The following is a 20,345-nucleotide window of genomic DNA, read 5'->3' on the forward strand; positions in this document are numbered from 1 at the left end:
TCCACAGACTGTGAACAGAACAATAAAAGTTATGATATTTATGCAAATAGCTTTTTCATGGCTTTTTTTTGTCTTTCAGAAGTATACTTAAAGGGGGGAAACAGGGGACAAAGAGGCTCCTGATGAAGCTTTCATAGGGAGGTTTACTCAGCGTAGCCCATCTGTCGTGCAGAGTTGTGGAGCTGTGTCTAAGCATCCAGTGCTGCTGGAGCCGAATGGTGGTTGACCTGCTATGGGGAGGTGGTGGGAGCTTTCTCAAGTGCTCGTTGCATACATTGCACAAGTATGTGATGTTGTCTTGTAACTTTTTACATCATGTTAATCCCATCACCACCGTGAAAGGATCTGTGATCTTGGAGGAGTTTTTACACCATGCGATGTCTGAACACTTGCTAAGTTTAATACGTTTCCATACTATGTAAATGAAAAAAGTATCTGCACACAAATCTTGTTCTTGGGTGTAAATGAAGAGCAGGAATTGCCTTCCCCCTCCTCCACCCACCCTCCAAAGACAGCAGAAGGCTGTTCCCTAATCTTGCCATGGACATCTTTGGGTCCTGCAGAAACATGTAGCTTTGCTGATTAAGAAAGTTCTGCCACATGTATGGTTTACATGAGATGCAGCTGTGCTACCCCAGACTTGCCCTGATTCATAGCATCTCAACAGGGACATCCCAAAGGAAATGCCCCATTCTGCAAGATGCACTTGTAGTTCTTCAAACATTTGCCCATGGATCTCCACACAGTAGCAGGCAACAAAACACAACGACCTTTAGAAACAGGGAGGTATTTTGCCTGGTCAACTAACCCTGGAGAAGTCTCCTTCTCCACTGATTGTAGAGGGAACCAAAGGTGAGGTAGCCAAGCTTGGCCTTTTTGTGTATCATCTTGAAAGTGTAACTGTTTATGTGCATAACTAATACTCGATCATGCCTGGAACATGCTGACAACGTTTATGTCACGATTGTATGCATTTAATAAGCATCTCATTTGAATTATTAGTTAATGTACAGATCCCCCAAAAGTATTTTTATGTTATAAAACCCATAATTTATCTAAGTACAAGCTGCAAGTTTGTAAATACAGCATTAAGAAGGTAGCTATTGCATAGCTGGTTTAACAAAATATCCTTTGTGAGTAAGATATATAGGCTTATTTGGAGAGGATTTAGCTACTGGGAGGAGGCCTTCTCCAAGTAAGTTATATGCTTCTTAGCTGCAGCAGGCAGGGAATATAATTTCTTAGTTTGTCCTTCTTGTCAGTAGAAATCAGTTTGACCTGACTGTGCTGTCTGAGTATCTCCGTAGCCCATTATTCACTAGAGGCAGATTTATAAAACATCTTTATAGGAATGAGGCGGGAAGTGACATTTTGATTGAAAGGAGAGCTGGATTAACAACTGTATGCCAGAACACTTACTAAAAATGAGACAGTGAAAATACACAGCCTGAGAAGACTTTTAAGCAATCTTTCGCTTCGCTTGGTGCATGATGAGTGGGAGTCACGATTGCCTGGCAGTGCCTCTGTCTGCTGGACAAGGCGGGCAGTGACATGGGGCCATTGCTGATGCACCAAAGGGCAGGCCAGTACTGCACTGGAAAAGCCAGAATAATGCAGCAAAAATGCAGTGCCTGCAGCTAGGTAATGCTGAAGGTTGGAGCGGTTGTGCACAGAAGCGTTTTCCATTGACTGGATCTTCTTTTATGACCAGGGTCAGGCATAACAGTCTGTCGAGGTAATGCTCTCTGAGGGCTGCTTTTGGTACATACGTAAGTGGAAAATTGTATGTTGCATCTTTGTGTGCGTACGTACACAGGAAAACTGCAGAAAATGTCTGTAAACTGAGAGAGGCATGATTAACTGTGCCCTTATCAAGAACACTTGCTGACTGTTTATCTATTGCTGACTGACTCTGCAGATTAAATTTGCAAGAACAGCAAGAAGGAGTATGATGGGTGGGAACTTAACCTCAAAGAAACTCAGCAGCTGACACTTCGGATGTTTGAATTACATCTGAATCAAGCTCTTGATTAAATCTTAGCAATGTCAAAAGCTCAAAGCAGCAATTGTAATTGATGTTGCTTTTTTCCCCCTCATATTGCCGAATTATCTATTGCAATGTGCAGCGCATCCATGTCACTACATTAAATTTGTACGCAAAGAGGGGAGATTAGGCAATAAAGCCACAGGACAAACACTATGTAGTCAGGCATATCTTCTTGGCTTCGTTCACTGTGGTTGGGTGTTTTTAAAAAGTGTTTCCAAATCTGATTAAAACTGATTCCAGATGTGCTCATTTGAAGGATATAAAAAAATCACGCTAGCACAAAGACTATCTGAATTCTGTGCTGTACCTGAATAGATAACTAGTCCCATCTTAAAAACAGAAGTGCTATAAACAATAAAAAGGCCACAGGCAAAGATTTTAGTGCTTCACTCCCATTAGCATCCTTTTTTCCCAAGTATTTTAGACTAACATAGTTAGAGAATTCCTCTGGTGCTCCAGCACACTGAATCAGAGGTGCCTGATACGATGTGGGTCGCTTGTCTGGACTGTCGGGACTGGATCCGTCCGTGGGCCTTTCGCCAACGTACAGCAGGCTGCGGTCTTTCACGTCTTGCTCCGTTTTGAAAAGCTCGTACTCCGTGTGGGGCAGCTTGATGCCCAAAGCCAAACATCCATTTGTGGGTGTTATATCCTGCTCCACCCCAGCACTCCAGGAGCTTGTCAGCCCACAGCTTCCAGGTTCTGAGGAGTTCAGCATCATCACCGTCACCTGGTCCATTGGCGTCACCCGAGCCTGGGTGACTTTAAAAGCCAGCTCTGTGCCACCTCTCACTTTAGAGGAGGGGATGCCTTGGGTGTAGCGCCCAGATGCGTAGATGGTGAAAGTCGGCTGTTTGCAGAGTGGGTCGGAATAGTGATAGTAGTAACCTTCCCAGGTGTGGTTGTTACCGTGGAATATGAAGTACCTGGTAAGGAAAAGCACCGCAGGTCGGACCTCGCAGTGGGTGCTCACCCAGCTGCCGCTGAGCTGCATCGGCAGCTGAGCTCTGACGGGTAGTATGGGTGGGTGGTGCTCATCAGCTCTGTATATAATCCCACAGGCTGGGCAAGGATGCACATGGTGCTGCAGAAGACAAAAAAGAACTGTTTTGTAAACTGATAAGCAAAAAAAAAAAAAACATTTCAGAATATTTAAAAAGCTCAAACTCCCCTCTTCCGCACCAGGGTGTTCAACTGCAGTGAACTTGGCCCAAGACATCCAAGCAGATTAAGTGGGATAAAGCGCTGCCCTGGCTCTTTGCTATTCTGGTACGCTGGGAAGGACAGAGGTCTGTGCCCTGAGGCTGTGCTCTGTCCTGTGCCAGGGCCGCTAAGGATAGGCTGCAGGGAGGAGGACAGGGCAAGGGCAGAGCCCCTGTAAGGGCAGGGAACGCTCCCTCGGGCCATCCAGGTTGTTTCCCCACAAGTTTTCCGCTGCAAGCTGCTGCGCTTACCCGCGGGTAAGGATGAGGGTGCTGGGAGATGTCAGCTACACCAGCGCATTTCTGCACCAATTCAGAAGAAACAGTGCATTCTTTTTGGCAGTCGAAAAGGCTGCGAAACCTTACCGTGGGGAGGCTTCTGTGGCTGTACTACACCGAGCTGATGGCAGCCCCTCCAGGACAGCCAAAAACACGGCACGTTCCGCTTCCCCCTCGCCCCGTTCCTACCGTGGCCTCAGAGAGCCCCTGCCCGCGCTCCCGCATCTGCGGCAGCGTTCGCGTGTCGCCGTCCGGGCGGCAGGTGAGGTGGGCTGGGAGGAAGGCAGCGGGTTTGCCAAGCAGCCAGAATGGGCACCGCACCAGAGATGGAAAAGAACGAGGACCTGACCTGTGCTTCACGCAGAACTCTGAGTCAAACCAGTCCTGCAGCTGATCCAATGCCAGGAGGTTTTTTGGTGTAGCTTGGAACTTTTTCTTCTACTTCATATATCACAACTGATTTATTTTTAAATAACCAGGGTTTGAACACTATATCGTTTTCTAGAGCACGAGCTAATCTTTACTGAACTGTCATACGCAGCAAGGTTAAATAGCTCAGTTAACTGTAGGGTGGGTAATTTACATGCAAGTTGATTGGAGTCTACTGTAATTTAGTCATTTTCAGCTTGCTTTACTGCTACTGTCACGTTAATGAGTGCTGACAGTACACAGTACATTATGGCTAAATAATCCCAGAAGTTGGCAAATATATATGCTCTCCTTAAACAGGAAATTCTTTGATAATGAAAGGTAATTTGGGGAGAATGGGTTTCTTTAAAACAGATATAAATTTAAGGGAAAAAGAGTGGTATTTTCATAAAGAGGGTTAAAAAATAATTCCTAACATAGCTGTGTAGCTCACCAGCACAGGCAAATAGATGTTAGTTCAGAGAACAGGAAAAAAAAAAAAAAAAAAAAAAAGAAAAATCCTGTGTCCAATAAAATTATCACTGTAGACATGGAGCCAAAAATCTTACTTGCTTAAACCAGTCGTGTGAAGTTATTTCTAATGTATGGCAGCTTCTAATTATCGCCAAGTGGTGACATCATGTGCTGGTCCATTGGAGAGCTGTTAGCTGATTAATTACAGTGCTATATTCAGAAAGTGAATTTCGGTATCTTTAGATTTGGTTTTAAATTAACTTTTTAAAGTGTTTATGTTTACCATCTGGTTTTGCTCATATATATGGTTTTGGCCCAAGATAACAGCAGTTTAACCAATTTGAGAATGTTACTTTTGAGGGGGAGAGGGGTGTTGCTCCGAGTTTTTCAGAGTTCAGTTGGTGTAGTTTGGGATGTGGGGAAATGTTGCCCCAAAGCAATTTTTTTTTTCTGTTAATTCAATTCTATCTGGTAAAGTTCAGAGAGGTTTATTCACCCCATCTCGCTGCTCAATCATTTCTGAATTGATTAGCTATGATTCGGATAGAAATGTGCTTTCCTGGAAATAAACTAACCTGCTGCAAAACAAAATATAAAATAAAATAAAAGGAAACCAAGTCTCCTGCTCAGTTTTATTTATGTCAAAATGAAAGTTTGATTTCTGTGTAATAACGTAATTGTATTCACGGCAGCTTCCTCTTCTAATGGCATTACACCAAGGACTAACGATTTAATGGCAAACGTTGCTTCCTCGCTCCTCTCTGAACCTAGAGGACACGACAAAGAGCGAAAGAGAGGGGAGGAAGACAAACGACAGAGCAGGCAGTCTCTAATGGTGTGCGGCCCAAAGCTTCCGCCGACTTTGGTGCGGGAAACTAAGAAACCGCCTTTCCTAGGAAAACACAGAGCTAAAGAAAAGCCATTCACTCCAGGCCTATGCCAGCGCAGGCTTGTTTCTGATACTGGTTTTGCTGAGCTTTCACCCGGCCCAGTCCCGCTCTCTCGGTAAGGGAGAGGGTGAGCCCCAGATGCCGCGGAGCACCCAGGCAGCACCCTCGGAACCCGCACCTACAGCCCCACACCTCCTCATCCGCGTGTCCTTAGGGCAGAAGGGGGCTAAGCGCGGGCAGGCGGTATTTTAACAGTAAGGAAATCGCGGGCGCTTGGCAAAGCCTGTGAATCAACGAGGGGACAGCGTAAAGGCATCGTCCTTACCACGGCGCTCTGCATAGGTCGCTGATAACCGGTCGGTCGGTAGTGGAGCCTCTCCACCCACTCCGTGTGAATGTCCCCCAGGTACAGCTCCTCCACCAGCCGGCTCCCGCTCTGCTGTGGCTGCAGCAAGGGCTGGTAATGCTTCTCCACCCGCACCAGGCTGAGCTCGTGCATGGCGAAGCCCAAGGCGGCGGTGCAGTCGCGCTCGGTCTTGGCGCTCAGCAGTTCGTAGAGGGCTCCGGGAGCCCAGGTGCGCCCCGGGGGCAGGAATCCGCTGCAGCCCTCGCCGGAGGTCTGGTTGATCCAGGAGGCCACCTCCCGCATGGCCTTCTGGCTGTGGAAAACGATGCCGACTTTGTGGAGGTGGTAGTCGGCCTCGGTGGCCCCACGGGTGATCCAGGAGGCCTGGCGCAGCCGGAGCTTGCCCTTGATGACCAGCGAGTAGGAGGGGTCGCGGCAGGAGGGGTCCCAGTAGTAGAACTGGTAAGCCTTGAAGAGGCGGTTGGCGTAGAAGAGGTAGGATCGGGTGAGGAACTCGGGTCCCGGCCGCACCTCACACCTGGGGAGGAAGGCAGTCCTGAGCCGTCCGCAGCTGGGGGTGCACAGGGTGAAATCCCTCCCCAGGGACACCCGGGGTGTGGGAGGAGAGGGGCGAGCACGGGTGGGAGCAGCATTGTGGGCAACAGCCTCCCAGACCCAGTGGCCACCCGTGGGCGATTTCAAGATCTGAGGATCTGCGACCAAAATGTGACAGTGGCGGATCTTAATCTCCACAGAGGAGCGCCAAGGTGTGTGTGTGGGGGGGGGGTGTCAAGGCTGCTCTGCCCATTTCAGTACGGGGGGGGGGGGGGGGGAAGGCAGGAGCAGTGCAGACGGGCTGGGCCGGGCCGGGGGGTGCGCCCCGAGGGTTTGGGGGTGCGTTCCCACGGGAAAGGGGTTTGAGGTGGGGGGGGGGGGTGAGGGTGCCTTACCCGGTGGAGACCCAGCGCCCCTCCAGCCGGGGCGGCAGCCGCGCCGCGATCCTGGCGCCGTCCTGCAGGTGGCGGAGCTGCTGCCGGCACCGCGGCTCCCAGCGCAGCGGCGGCTCCGCGGCCGCGCAGGCTGCGCGGGGGACGAGAGAAAAGGGGAGGGGGCGTCAGCACCGCGGGGCAGCGCGGGGGTTGCGCCCCCTCCACCACCACCCCATCCCCCCCGTCCCCTCCCCAGGCAGCGGGTCTCCGCCTCGGCACCGGGCTCCCGCAAAGCAGCGGACCCACGCGGGTCCGCGGCGGGGGCAGGGGCCGGGAGTCCCGCTGGGGGCTCGTCTCGGGGCCGGCACCGGCTGCGTGGAGGGTGGGTGACTCGCCCTACCAAACCCGCGGGGGGGGGGGGGGGGGGGGCTTCGGCTGCGGGGCGCGGGGGTGCCAGGCCAAGGAGGAGTGCGGAGGTCTGGCAGGGAGCTGCAGGTACAGCTCGGATCCGGCCGAGTGCTCGGCCTCTTTCTTGACCGCTTCACTGAGACAGAAAACGCGTCAAACGCCATCGGCTAGCAAAACTCCTCTGGCTGCCTCAGCTAGAAGAGCTAGCTAGAGAATGAAACGCCAAATGGGTTAGCTAAGCGGCAAGCTCTTCGTTAAGGATACGGATTTTTTTTGTTTTACTGTTTTCCAACTGGAGTTTCAGCTGAACCCAACTCTTTTCTAGATGAAATCTTCAAATAAAACGGAGTGCTCTTTGTTCGTGCTCTCTCTCGCTCAAGCTATTGTTGAAGCAGTAACTGAAACAGGGAATTACAGCATGGGAACATTAGACTCGCCTGTCGCCCGCCATAAGGACAGTAATTCTGTCACTTACCTCATTTCCCATAACAACGGATGTTATTGGCTTAGGGAATGTGTGAACACTCAGCTAAATCCTGAAGACCTTTGCATGCACACATATATATGTACATATATTCCTATATATTATTCACTCTTTACTTAAGCAAACTTCTGTTGCACTCATCGTGAGTTTGCTTTGGTAAGAAACTTGGGGTTTACCTCTTTATAACGCCACAAAACGAGCTCGCGGGGAAGCTCCTCCTGAAACCCCACCGATTTTCTGCTATCGTACAACTGCCCCGTCTGGCAGAGGCCGGTCCCTTGGCCCGGTAGTGTTCAGCCCAGCCCAGGGCTGCTCGGGCCTTTATAAGCCCAGACGGGGTTCGCTCGCTCTAGCTGTACTTAACACTTTACCTAGTAGTGTGCTGGAAATTTTCAAGCCAACTTTTATTCACTACATACCAATGGTTAGGACACAGGTTGCGTTCCAGCCTGCCTACCAGCAGGAAAGAAAGATCTCACATATAGGTATTACCTTCCCACAGAGTGACAATGCTGAACATTTGCACACCCTGTGCCTGAGTCAAGGAGATCAAGATACAGAGTCACGACTGCTTGTCTTAGTCCCTGTGTGCCACATACGTACTTCTACATAACCTGAACCATCCTGTGCTCTTTATAGGGAGATTTGCCTAAGCCAGACCCTTCACTGGGAAAAGAAACCCAAACCATCTGGCTGCATGTGAGAGAAGTGACAGGTAAGATTGTGAAGGGCCCAGGCCTGGCTTCGAGAGTGCAATCACCTTCCTAACAAGAAGCGTTTGCAGATGAAGCTAGCGCATACGGATCTGGTGCAAACCATGGGCAAGACTACGAGCTGCTGAGCAACATCGGCAAAATTCCCTGGCTCACGAGCTCAGGATATAACACAAATACAAACACTCAGGGTGAGATTCACAGCTGGGGTCTACCAGGGAGGCTCCCCCGATTCCCACAGCCCATTTATTCCAAGACAAGAGCCTCTCATCCCTGGCATCAACACATCCTACACACACAGAGGTTTAAATCCCTGTTACAAATCTCCAACATCCAAGTTTGCCACAAATATAAGCCCTTAGACCGAATCAAATGGGAACTCGGTAATTAAACGTCTGCTGTGCAAGTCAGAGGCCCCTGAACATGTGGTGAAGCAAAGAGATTTCCACTCGAATAGTATTTTAGTACTAATCTAGTAATAGATAATTGAAGACTTGCGTCTGGTGGACAAATTCGGTCACTTCACTATGGTGCTGCCATTTGGAAAGGTTTACACGTCACAGTAACAGAGTCCTTGAAATGTATTTGTGTACATTCAAGCACGCAAACCCTGAAACTACCACAAAGGGAATAAACACATGGAACGTGAAGCCCCCAGCGAAGCAGGAGAGCAGTAACAGAAGCAGCCTACCTACCCAAAGGCCAGTGAAACCAGCCTTGGATTTTCTGTTACCTCACTAGGCACTGGAGTGCATAAACTAGCTGGAAAGATGCATTACTAGTGTTAAGGGCTCTTCTTGGAGCAGTCTCACAATTGTACTGGTTTTATCACCTTTTAGAGCTGGACATGGCAAGCAGGCATAGCCAGCTCCTTCACAATTGCTTGCACTAGTCCTTCCTAAAAAGCAGTTCCTGTGAGTCTTCAACTGAAAATGGGAAAACATTGGATGACAAAACCCATTGCTATTAGTTAAGCCTTTAATTTGGCAGCTGCAGCATGCATGCAGGCTGCCCCATGGGTGCCCATTTAGTAGAGCCCATTAGGAGTCGGGGCTCTGCGTCCCCATCTCAGTTCTGCCATGACTTTGCTCCATGGCCTCAGGCAAATTTACTCCTGTGTGCTCCTTACTCCCGGGTCGGGTCTTTTATTTTACTCACCTGCAGAATATGCCAAGTTTCATCTGATGCCCTATCAAGAGGCCTAATTACTGGCAAAGCTTTTCGAGACCCATCAGTACAAGGACAGTCCAAACTGAATTACACTTAAAACAAACATGAAATCATTATCCTAGAGAATACGGTAAACTAAAAAAAGAACTGTATTTGTATTAGAGGTAATGGACTATAAGGGTCGGATTTGCTCTTGCTCATAACCACAGAAAGACTCCAGAGGCATCAGTGTAGTCTATAGCTATACCGAAATAACAGCACAGAATACAGCCCCATTCTCAACTCGCTAACTGCACTCTGAGTGTGTTTATTGCAGCAGAAGCTTCAATATTTGACTGAACCCTTAGTGCTACTTTTGGCAGAAACACTAAAAGTCTACATTGTTTGAGAGCACAGACACTTTGGCAACGCAATCACTACATTTTGACACATTCAATAGAAAAGGGAATTTTTATAATCAGGATCAAAATCCATGGGAAAAAAAAATAAAAAAAAAAAAACCTGCTCCAGAATGTAAATATTTGATATGATGGAATTCCTAGGGATTTTGTCTTAACTGTACACAAGAATCCAAGCTGCACGCATCCTCAAACCAAAAACTATTGGCTTGTGTCCAAATTTTGTGGCTGCTTTTCTCTCCCAAATACTTCAGCCCACCCCCACCAGATCCAAAGAGCCTTTCAAGCTGGAAAAGTTCAGTTCCAGACCTAAAATCTGTAGTTACAGTGCATCTCTATTCCAAGAGCAGCATAAAGTGGCTGTCACTCATATGTCACTCTGTTAGCCGCTGGTGAAGCACATCAGAGCAGCTCCTCTCTCCATCTTAAGAGACACAAATTAACTGCTTTATAGAGTTCTTGGGCAGGAGGAAGGAATTATTCACAATTCATCTTCAAGACAAAAATACTCATTCATAGGAAAATCTAAAAAAATCCCCAACTGTGATCTCTTCCACTCACTCGTTAGCCCGTCTGTCTGTATCGATTAACCACAAGCGTTTCCAGAGAGCTCCTCAGTACAGCAGCTAGACAAAACAGTATCTTTTTCCAGCTTTCTGGTGCGTGCTGCATCCAAAGTACTGGCCCAAAGTCTCCGAGCAATGGGGCTGCACAAGCACTCAGTCAATTAGGAATGCCGGTAACTGGGAATGGCAGCTGATCACTGCAATCAGCAAAAACTGGATCAAGCCTTGAGACAACAGCACTAGCAAATACTGACCAACTATTCCATACGCTTGTTTGTACAAATGACTTTCAGAAAAATCAGACCCACAGCATCAAATGATAGAAAGGCAGAACTGGAAATTCTCTGCAAAGTAAACTGTTGGTAGAATTAAGACGAAAGATTCCTAGGCAATGGCCAAGCCTGAAAATGAGAGCCTGCCAGTGGGGCTGTGCTACATAACTGCTGTACGCTCCAGATTCAGACCCACTTCTCACTTTTAAAGGAAAAAAATACCAACCAGGAGAGAAATACTGTAATATGTCTTGTTGGAAACAAATCTTGTTTGTGTTCCTCTAAGCAGATTGACTTTGGAAAAAAGCAAAGTTGAGTCACACATCTGTTTCTTTATAAATGGAGGAGAAAATGCATACATTACAGTTTGCACCAAATTAGTTACTGTAGATCAACTCTTCTCCAGAGCTAGATTGCTTAATCTGTTACATGTTATTGCCTCCTATGGCCAGAATTTATTATTCCCATTTATAATTCTAATGTTTCAGTTAGTCACCCATTCACAGGGATAAGATCAGTGCCTGAAGTCATGGAGCATTACACATTTCTTCATTTAGAGATGACATAAAACCTTTGATATTTTCTGAGGAATGTTCAGAGTGGAATGAAATGGACGATAAGAAACATATCAATATATTCTGCATAAGTGAATTATACTTATCCACACAGACTTCATTAGCAGAGCAAAACAGTGTTTCTTTAGCATTTTTTCTCTCAAGAGAGCACGCAGAATGGATTTGGGGTTAGCCACTAAAGGAATAAGCATTCTTTTAAAAGCAAAGAAAATGTTTGTATTTAGCAAATCAATTTTTCTTGCATTTGTGTGGAGATTAAGTTAGTTGTGCTTTTAATTCACTCAGAATATGGCATTCCCAAGAGAGCAATTCTGTGGGAAGAGATACATTTTATATTATAATATTATAAAGTTATAAAACTTAAATATAACCCACTGGGTTATGTTGGTGGAAAACCGAATCACAGCAGAACAGTGCATTTTGCCTATCTGCAAACTGAACCCAGTTCAGGACAGGATTTAAGCACATGCTTAAGTCTAATTGGTTTCAGTGAAACTTAAGCATGTGCTTGAAATTAAGCCAGTGCATGAGCATTTTTCCTGATTAGTAATGCCTCCCTGAATTGAAGCCAGAATGTGGTCAAGTGGTTGAGGGAGGATGCCAGTGCTTTCACTGGAGTACTGTTTGGCTTCTGGAAAAGTATTTCTATTATTCATCTATTCATCCCTTCTCTTATTTGTCTGTAGAACGGGTATAATTACATATAGCTGTTTCACCAGTCTGGTGCTCAGTTCGTGCTATTTGTAAAATGCTTCAAATTCACTAGATGTTTCTCAGTTATTCTTTTAAGGATGACATAATAAATGTATTACATGTTAGCTACCATTGCAGAGCAGCACCTTGAGTTTCCTGTGCATACCAGAGCATAAACATACATGAAATTCTGCAGATCCTAAGAGCCAACTCAGACAACTCAAAATTCCCAAGCAGCTCAGGATTTTAGAGAAATTTTCAAAACATACTTTCACCACATACTTTCAACACATTGGCAAACGGGTTCAGCTACCATATTTTATCACTTTAGCCTAGCTTTATTCTAAGGCTGTGATCATTACCTAATTTGCCTGATGTCCACAATTAAAATAGTGAAGCACTTCTGGTGAGTTGACTGGAGGTTTTTAAGGCACTAGAGAAGTAAATATTTTGCTCTTGGAATCATGGAATCATTTATTTCTCCTGTAAGTGTCATGTCCAGTGACAAGATGACAAGACAGATGCGATTTGTGGTAGGCAAGGGCAGAAGGGAGAAGGTATTCTCTCTTGCACCTCAAAGATCTTCTTCAGTATAAACTACATTTAAATAAAATGGCTTCTTAAAACTGCTCTCTTTGGCTGTTTACCCCAAAGAAGAAAACCAGGCCTAACACTGCAAATGGGATTGCAGGGCTTGATTCCAGTTTCACTGGGGTCCGTAAACAGGAATGATCCCATGACCGTACCAACACGGCATCAGCACCTTATTCAGAAAATGCCCGTCGCTCCATTTGGAGAACGAAGGGATACAAAGGAGAAACACGATATGAAAGATTCTCAAATGGAGTGAACTAAGCAAGACATGTAAGAGTTGGCATAGAGGACTTGCGATGACACATAAAAGCACTAGAGGCGGATGTGAGTACATCTTCCCAAGAGATCTACAGTTAATGTTAATCAAAACACCACGCTTTTCAATGACACAGCGGAGCTTTACTCACCACGTACTTGCTGTCCTGACAGATACAGCCATTCCACTTCGTGTTTCTCCCTCCACCCCTCAGAAGATACTGCAAAGACTCAGAAAGAGGACTTGTATGCTTTTTCCACAGCTAAATTGGTCAATGTCAAAAGATTTACTGCAGAGCAGCTGAGCAATGCCACATGGCCCAAAAGCCCCAGTTGGCCCAACCATTGTGGTCAGCTCAGCAGTAACTGGCCCTTAGCTCGGAGCCCTGTCCTGCTGCCAGCCCCACACCGGGCAGCCCAGCCGGGGGGTCCAGGAGAGTGGACAAGACTGCTGAGAATGGGTTCCTGCTGTGAGCCAAAATCAGAGAAAACACAGGGCTCCCCTGCAACAATCCACCACCTCCGCATAAACCTACAGGACAGAGTCTGGAGGGAGAGGGATGGTTAATCAGGAAGGGTAAGAACTAATGGGATAATTGCTACATGCCTACTTTTTTTGGCATTGGCAAGCAGTGGAAAAAGCAGATGTGTTCGTTCAGGCTACACTAACACATCGTGACTTGTGTTAAACTCTGATCGATAGTGCCACATAAGTCTGGCACAGAGAAATATATAACCAAAACCCAAAAGAAACCAAAGGAAAGAAGCGTGATGCTAGAGCTTTTTTCCTTGAACACTGGTGAAAGTTTAAATTTTAATTTGGTGAGATAGGTGAGACCATAGTGAGATGATCTCTAATCCCCTGGGTACCTAGACAGTGTGAGATTGGTGAGAACACATCAGGGAAAGCATTTATTTTCAAAAATGAAAGGAAACCAACTCAGTCCAAGGCTGAACAACACGCCGGGGTACTACCGTGACTCAGTTAAATTCTCACTGGAATTCATATTCTTACCAAATGGGAAATATTACATCTATCTTCCTTAATTTAGATGAGCTGGAAACTCATTAGAAAATACAGCACATGGTTTTGAAATTAATGCTACACTGTCATTTCGAATGTATAGAGCACCCATGCAGTTTTTGGCAACTCCCTCGAACCCCTGCACAGACACTTTATTAGTGGCTATCGTGGCCATTTTTAATAGTGATGGCTAAGTGTATTTTTTCCTGGACTGCTTTGAAGAGCAGAACCAGTAATCAGGCCATGGCTTGGCTATAAAATGCCAACCTCGTTCTGAACGTCTAAATCACTCACATGGACCATGAGCACAGAGAAGACCACCCACCACATAATATTAACATAAATATAGCATTTACCCAAAGCAAAATGAGCAACTGGACCTGGCGGGACTTGAGAGTAGAACAACAAAAAATGATTAGGGGGTGGGAGGGATTGAGTTACAAAGCAAGATTAAAAGAGTAGAGTACATGTAGCCTGGCTGAGTGACAGCTGGGGCAAGATGGACATGATAACAGCCTATAAATATTCACAAAGCATGAACACCAAGGAAGGGAAGGAATTCTTTGCAGTGAATAAAGAGGTTCTGTTGGGAGTGAATGAAGAGAAGAAAAAATGCGGCTTGTGTATCAGGGTGAACTTCTTGAGGCACAATCTAGACAGCAGCGCAAGTCCACTTGCTTGGCAGGATTTTGAGGGATTGAACAAAGCATTAGTACAGCATGGAATAACCCGTTCTTGGCAGGGAGTCGGCGGGATACTCTGAGTGGCCTTTCAGTCTCCCACTGCCATGGAGCCGTCCCAGTTCCCTGCTCCCACGGGAGACAGCTGCTCTCCTGTGTAAGCACATTGTTTGCCGTCCTGCTCATCAAAATCACTGCTTGGCCTCCATGGGACTAGAAATACGGGACAGATGCACAAAGGCATTTAGGTGTGTAAAGACATAAGCAACTGCAATCGGTACTAAACTGCTGGACACAGCTGGGAATCCCAGTAGGTTCCTGCAATGTCAAGTACTCACCGTTGAAAATCTAAGTCCAGGAAATTAGATTATAAACCCACTAAAGCAAGAACGATCCTTTTGTTCCCTCCTAATTTAGCACCTAACACAACAGGATTCTTGGCGCTGCTGCAAATATACTGTTTATAGTAATAAAAATAGGATCTAATAGGATCTAATAGTCTGAGGCTACTTGGCTCCTGCAAAGCCAAGGATGAGAAAGGCGTTCAACAGCAGTCATAGCGGAAGGTATCCTCAGAAAAAAAGCTCTGCAGAAAGGTGGTAAATTGATACATAGCCCACACCAGAAATACACACACATGTTTAACTTAGAATCACAACTGACCACAGAAAAAGGTTACTTGTTCAGCTGAAGCACAGAATTAAAGTTACTTCTAACATGTGTTTTGGGGTCTGGGTGTGGTTTCTAGATAGCCTGAAATTTCAGTCTACTGTTTTGCCTGTCAGCTTTAGCCAAGTTTTGATGTGTTCCAGTTCTCTTAAACACTGCCGACAGATGCTAAAATCAAAGTTGACATTCAACCTATGCTCTGCATAATCTAATAACGGGACTCGTGCTACTCAAAACTAACAAAACTTTGGAGCTTTTCTGCAGCAAAACTTTGCTGTCATTTGTATTTTCATCTGTCTTTTCCAGGGAGTCTAACTGGGAAAAATGATTTTTCCTCTGAAAAGCTTTAAAAATAACATGTGTTTTTGTATCAACAGGGGAGATGAGACACTTAAAAGCCATAACCTGCCAGTGTCCAGCACTTGTGGATTTAGTAAGAGCGTGAACAAGGTGAATCCAATTGTCTCAGTGGGGAGCTTGGTGTATACCTTGATCTCAGGGTACGGGGTGAAAGCCTGCTTCCAAAGATCTCTGTCTTCGACTTAGACGAGGCCAAAATGTCACATGTTTGTCAGTGTTTGTTATTAACCTAGTAGAAACCATGGGGGACTTTTTCAGTGATCAACTGAAGGGATACACTCAAGTTTAAAGCATTATTTTAAAAACTAAACTCAAGCAAATATCTTCAAACGCTCAGTGGTGAGACTTGTCCTGTTGATTTATGTACCACCACACCAGTTGTAAATTGAGAGCTGTTGTTGCACTGATCCAAACGTCTGTCTAACAGTGCCACGGGAACTGAGCTTCACTGTAGTATTCTCAGTTTCAGATGAATTCAAACTGTGATGATTTAATAAGCTATTCACTGAAAATGAGAAAACATCAGTATGAAAGACATGATTATCACACCATCGCCCTGCTAAAACTCAAAAATAATGATGGATTTCAACCCTCTTATCACTTAACACTCTGGAGCTTTGGCATTTCAAATAGACATCAGAGTTTCTTTCCTACTACACAGAAACAGAACTTTCCTAATTTTGCATTTTAGAGCATGAGACCTTTAACTCCTTAAAGGAAAAGAAAACACAGATTGTAGATTACTAATCCCTCAGATTTTATACAATTTAAACTAGGTAGAGAAGGAGCAGTTCTATGAATTGTATTTTCAGTTTCTGGCAGCACTCTTAGCCTACAGAAGAAGGGTTACACATTAAAATTCTCACATTCTCACTGTCAGCTTCTTAGTATTATTATATCTGAACTGCACCATATTAAAATCATGAAGTTAGGAATTCTGTTTTTCATAGCTTTATCTTCCTCAGCAAATAAATAAGAAAACCAAAGGAATTGTCTAACAGTACGGTATAGGTGCTTCCTAATTTTGAACTTGATCTTAGCAGTGATTGTATCTCACGCATGAAAGCATTGTCTTTATAGATGACATATGCTATGTTGTGGGGAAACACAGGATCCCATTGAAAGCAAAATCTCTTTCCAAACTTTGTTCTGCCAGATGCAGCCTCCCCTAGCATTGGATTCCAGCTTTGGTTTTCTTCATAGCAATTTCTGGCTTTTGAAAATCTCCTTACTCAACAATTTGTGCTTGTGGGGAAAATATAGAAACCACACGATATTTTTTTCACTTGTGCTTTTTTTACATCTCAGCCCTGTTTTTATCTATATCCATATACTTTGAAACATGGCTAACCTGTAATTATGGAAAGAACAAATAGAGTCGTATCACACAATCCGGCATAATACATTAGTTGTTGATTTTTTGGCCAACTTGAGAAACAAAGAATAAAAACCACCAACTTGGTAAAAATAAATTTGTTAAGTAAACATTGCCCAAACACATATTTGAACCAAAGACAATTATGTTAATTTAATAGTAAGTACACATATATGCATGTCACACACACACACATATCTATCTATATTGAAGGTACTACTATCATTTATGGGATTCTCTTCCTAACTGAATGCAACTGCTGATCTTATCTTACCCCAACACTGTAATTTTCAAACTTAAAATAAACATTGAAAGCAAGAACAGATCTTTTATGTTAAAGCCATGTAGGAGAAGCTATACATGAAAAATATCAGCGTGGGGTTATTGGAATGTGAACACTTTAATGAAAGCTTAGGTAAAACTCAGCAAATCTCTGGGGACATTTCCAGGAATGAGTGACTCTTTTCTGGAGGGGACCCCAAAATCAGATCCAGTAACCTAACTAAAGTCCTTTTTCAACTAATTAGCGCTGGTGTCATGCTTATGCTGATGTTCAGTTTTATGCAAAATATAGAATGCCAGTCTTGCTCACAGTGAAGTCACTGGCAAACCTTGCTTTGATTTTAATGAGTTCTGGATCTGACTTAGCTATTTAAATATATGTTTTAAGTTCCAGCTTCTGTTCTTACTGAAATCAATGGAAATTCCCTCACTGACATCAGATGGAAGAAGCACAGAGTTTAAATTAGATTGGACTAAAATAAATTGTATGAGGATTTAAGAAAGAAGTATTCTAATTAGACTTAATGAGTAATCTTACATATATATGCAGTATTACAGATCTCTGAGCAGAGCAACTCGAGCTCATAAAATATAGACAGAAGGAGAATACATTTTTCCCAACCTGTTAAGCCTCATCTTTGGGGAACAACATATGACAAAGACCCTGCATAAAGAGAAGAGAAAAGTAACCCTAGAGAAGTACCATGCTTAGAGATTTCTTTCTGTAGTCTGGTACTTTACACTTATATGCAAATAACGTCTGATAGCTGTCACTACATGATTTTTTTGCAACGATAAGTAAACTAAGCCCTGAGCTGGAGAGGCAGTCGGTGTGGTATTTTGCTGCCCAAAACCTCAGATGAGTAAACGAAGTGGTAGAAAGGAAGCGAGCAGCAGGAAACCCAAGTGTCTGGATTTCCAGTGTCCAGACTGCACTGGGGCCTCAGGGGCACCCTCCCACCCCTCCTTTCACCTGCCCCTTCTGTTCAGGGGTGCAGTCTCAACCGAGGGTCTCCCTTGCATTTCCTAGGAAAATACACTGTCCAAGGATGGAGGAGCCTCCCTCTGGCTCTGCTCCTTGTTGTAAACAGAAATCATTTTGCCTTTTTTCACAGCACAGTTGTCTTTGTTCTCCCATATGGTCTCTAAGTCAGAACCCTTTCTTCTGAAACTGCTCCAAGAACTGGGGGGTTGAAAGATGTCTTTCCGAAAAGGATCCCCAAAGATGCAGCCTGCGCTGCTCTGAGGGTCGGTCCGTGCAGCTGGGGCTCGGTGGCATGTCCCTGGAGCAGGAGACTACTTGTGAAGCTGTCTCTGGCTGGGGCAGGTGCTGGATCCTCCCAGGGATAATTCCCAATTCCCAGTGAAACACCACTGAGAATCACCTCTGAGCCCTTCCTGGATCTAAACTCAGCTCAAGCTCTCACTGTGCTCCGGACAGGAGCAGGCTCCAATGGCACAGGGGAAGCCGGACAGGGTTTGTGGGCGGGGGGGGGGGGGGGCAGCGACCCTCACCACTCTGGGAGCCTCGGGGGTGAGGCAGAGGCTGAGTCCCAGCCCAGCACCGCCCCGGGCAGCCCAGCACCGCACCTCCAGCCCTTCTGGCATCTCCACACGCCGCTCAGAAGGGGGGTGGGGGGAACGGGAAAGGCTTCAGGGAAGCCCCTCGCCCGGAGGCCTATCCCCCCTCTCCGGCCCCACAGCTCGGCTGCATCCCCGGAGCTCCGGGCTCCCTCCGGGGCTCTCCCCGCCCGTCCCCTCCCCAGGGAAACGGCGGTAGACGGTGCAGGGCAGCGCGGAGCACGCCCGGGAACGCTGTCCTGGCTCCTCGGCGGACGCTCGGGCCGCACACCGGGGAAACTCTCCCCGGGCCGGGCGGCATCCGAGTGGAGAGCCGGGCAGGGAGCGAGCGAGAGAGCGGAGCTGCGGGCACCAGGTGCCTCCTGCCCCGCCGCCAGCACGGCCCGGGGACGGCAGGGACACCCCGGGGGGGGGGGGACGGGACACCCGTCCTAGAGCTGGCCCCGCCGAGACCCTCCTTGCAGCTTCCTTGCGCCCTCCTCGCAACCTTCTCGCCACCTCCTTGCCGTTTCTTTGCACCCTCTTTGCAATGTCGTTACAGCAAGGTTTCTTGCATCCTCCTTGCCGTTTCGTTGCGCTCTCCTTGCGCCCTTCTTGCACGCTTCTTGCTGTTTCTTTGCACTCTCCATACAATCCCCTGCCACCCTAACTCCTTCCACCCTCCTAGCAATCTCCTGCCCCTTCGCAGCTCCCCGGGGACAGAAGGAGGCGGCGGGGAGCCTTCCCTCCCACCCCCCACTCCCCCGAAGGGACGACCCCGACGCCGGTCGGTACCCGCTCCCCCTCCCCTCCACCCTCCCCGGAACAGCAGCGACCGCCGGTGCCACCTACCTACGAGCAGCCCGGCGAGCCACCAGCACCGGACCATGGTGGCCGCTCTGTTTCCTCGCCGAACCGGCGGCAGGAGAGACGCGATCGCCGCCGGTGCCCGCGGCGCTCAGCGGGGCGCGGCGCCCGGCGGCGCAGCCATGGGCCGCCTCCGGAGCTCCGGTGCCCGCGGCGGCGGGACCCCGGCTTCGGCCCGCCGGCGGGAGGCTGAGGGCTGCGGGGGCAGGCTCCGGAGCGGTCGCCCTGCTCAGCCCCCAAGCCTTGCGAAGGGGGGAGGAAGGGGGAGAAGGGGGGGGAATATATATATTGTAAAATAAAACACCGCAACCCACCCCGCCTTCGCTGTGGAGCGCGTCCCCCCCGACTGCTGATAGCTTTAATGGAGCTTGGCAGCCACAGGTTCAAGTTGCCAGAAGAGGTGGAGACTCCGCCGCCTGCGCCCCACATGCGGCCGCGCATCGCTCAGGCGGGGGAGGCGGAGGGCTGCCCCGCCGCGCCGCCGCCGGCCGACCGACCGACCGACCGACCGGGGCCGGCACCCCCGCCTCGGGGACCGGCACTTTCCTCTCAGGGACCGACACTTCTCCCTCAGGGACCGACACTTCTCCCTCGGGGCCCAGCCCTGAGGGCCGCCCTGGCCGTGGGGCGCCATGGCTGCCGCAGGCCACTCTGCGCCTCAGGGCCACCCGCGGCCGGCCAAGGCGGGTGTCACCCCCACCCGTGGCGGTGGGGCTGCCCCGAGGTCTTGGAGGCCGCTGTGGGGGCTCGGACCAACTCTTCTCAGTGAGGTGCTGTGAGGGGATGGATCATCCTCGTGTCGTCACGGCCTGGCCCTCCCGGCCG

At 47.5% G+C, this 20,345-nt stretch overlaps 1 protein-coding gene across 1 annotated transcript; it reads right to left on the reverse strand.

Annotated features, from left to right (window-relative positions):
- Nucleotides 1–518: 518 nt before the first annotated feature.
- Nucleotides 519–19,856, reverse strand: APCDD1L (APC down-regulated 1 like). The gene is made up of 4 exons (XM_049816326.1): nucleotides 19,506–19,856; nucleotides 6,597–6,726; nucleotides 5,626–6,184; nucleotides 519–3,131 (listed from the first exon to the last, which is right to left on the reverse strand). Exons 1-4 carry the CDS (start codon nucleotides 19,540–19,542, stop codon nucleotides 2,367–2,369), a joined length of 1,491 nt encoding a protein of 496 aa, XP_049672283.1. The 5' UTR covers nucleotides 19,543–19,856; the 3' UTR covers nucleotides 519–2,366.
- Nucleotides 19,857–20,345: the final 489 nt, after the last annotated feature.

This window comes from Accipiter gentilis, chromosome 14 (assembly GCF_929443795.1).
Source record: "Accipiter gentilis chromosome 14, bAccGen1.1, whole genome shotgun sequence".
Taxonomy (NCBI): domain Eukaryota; kingdom Metazoa; phylum Chordata; class Aves; order Accipitriformes; family Accipitridae; genus Astur; species Astur gentilis.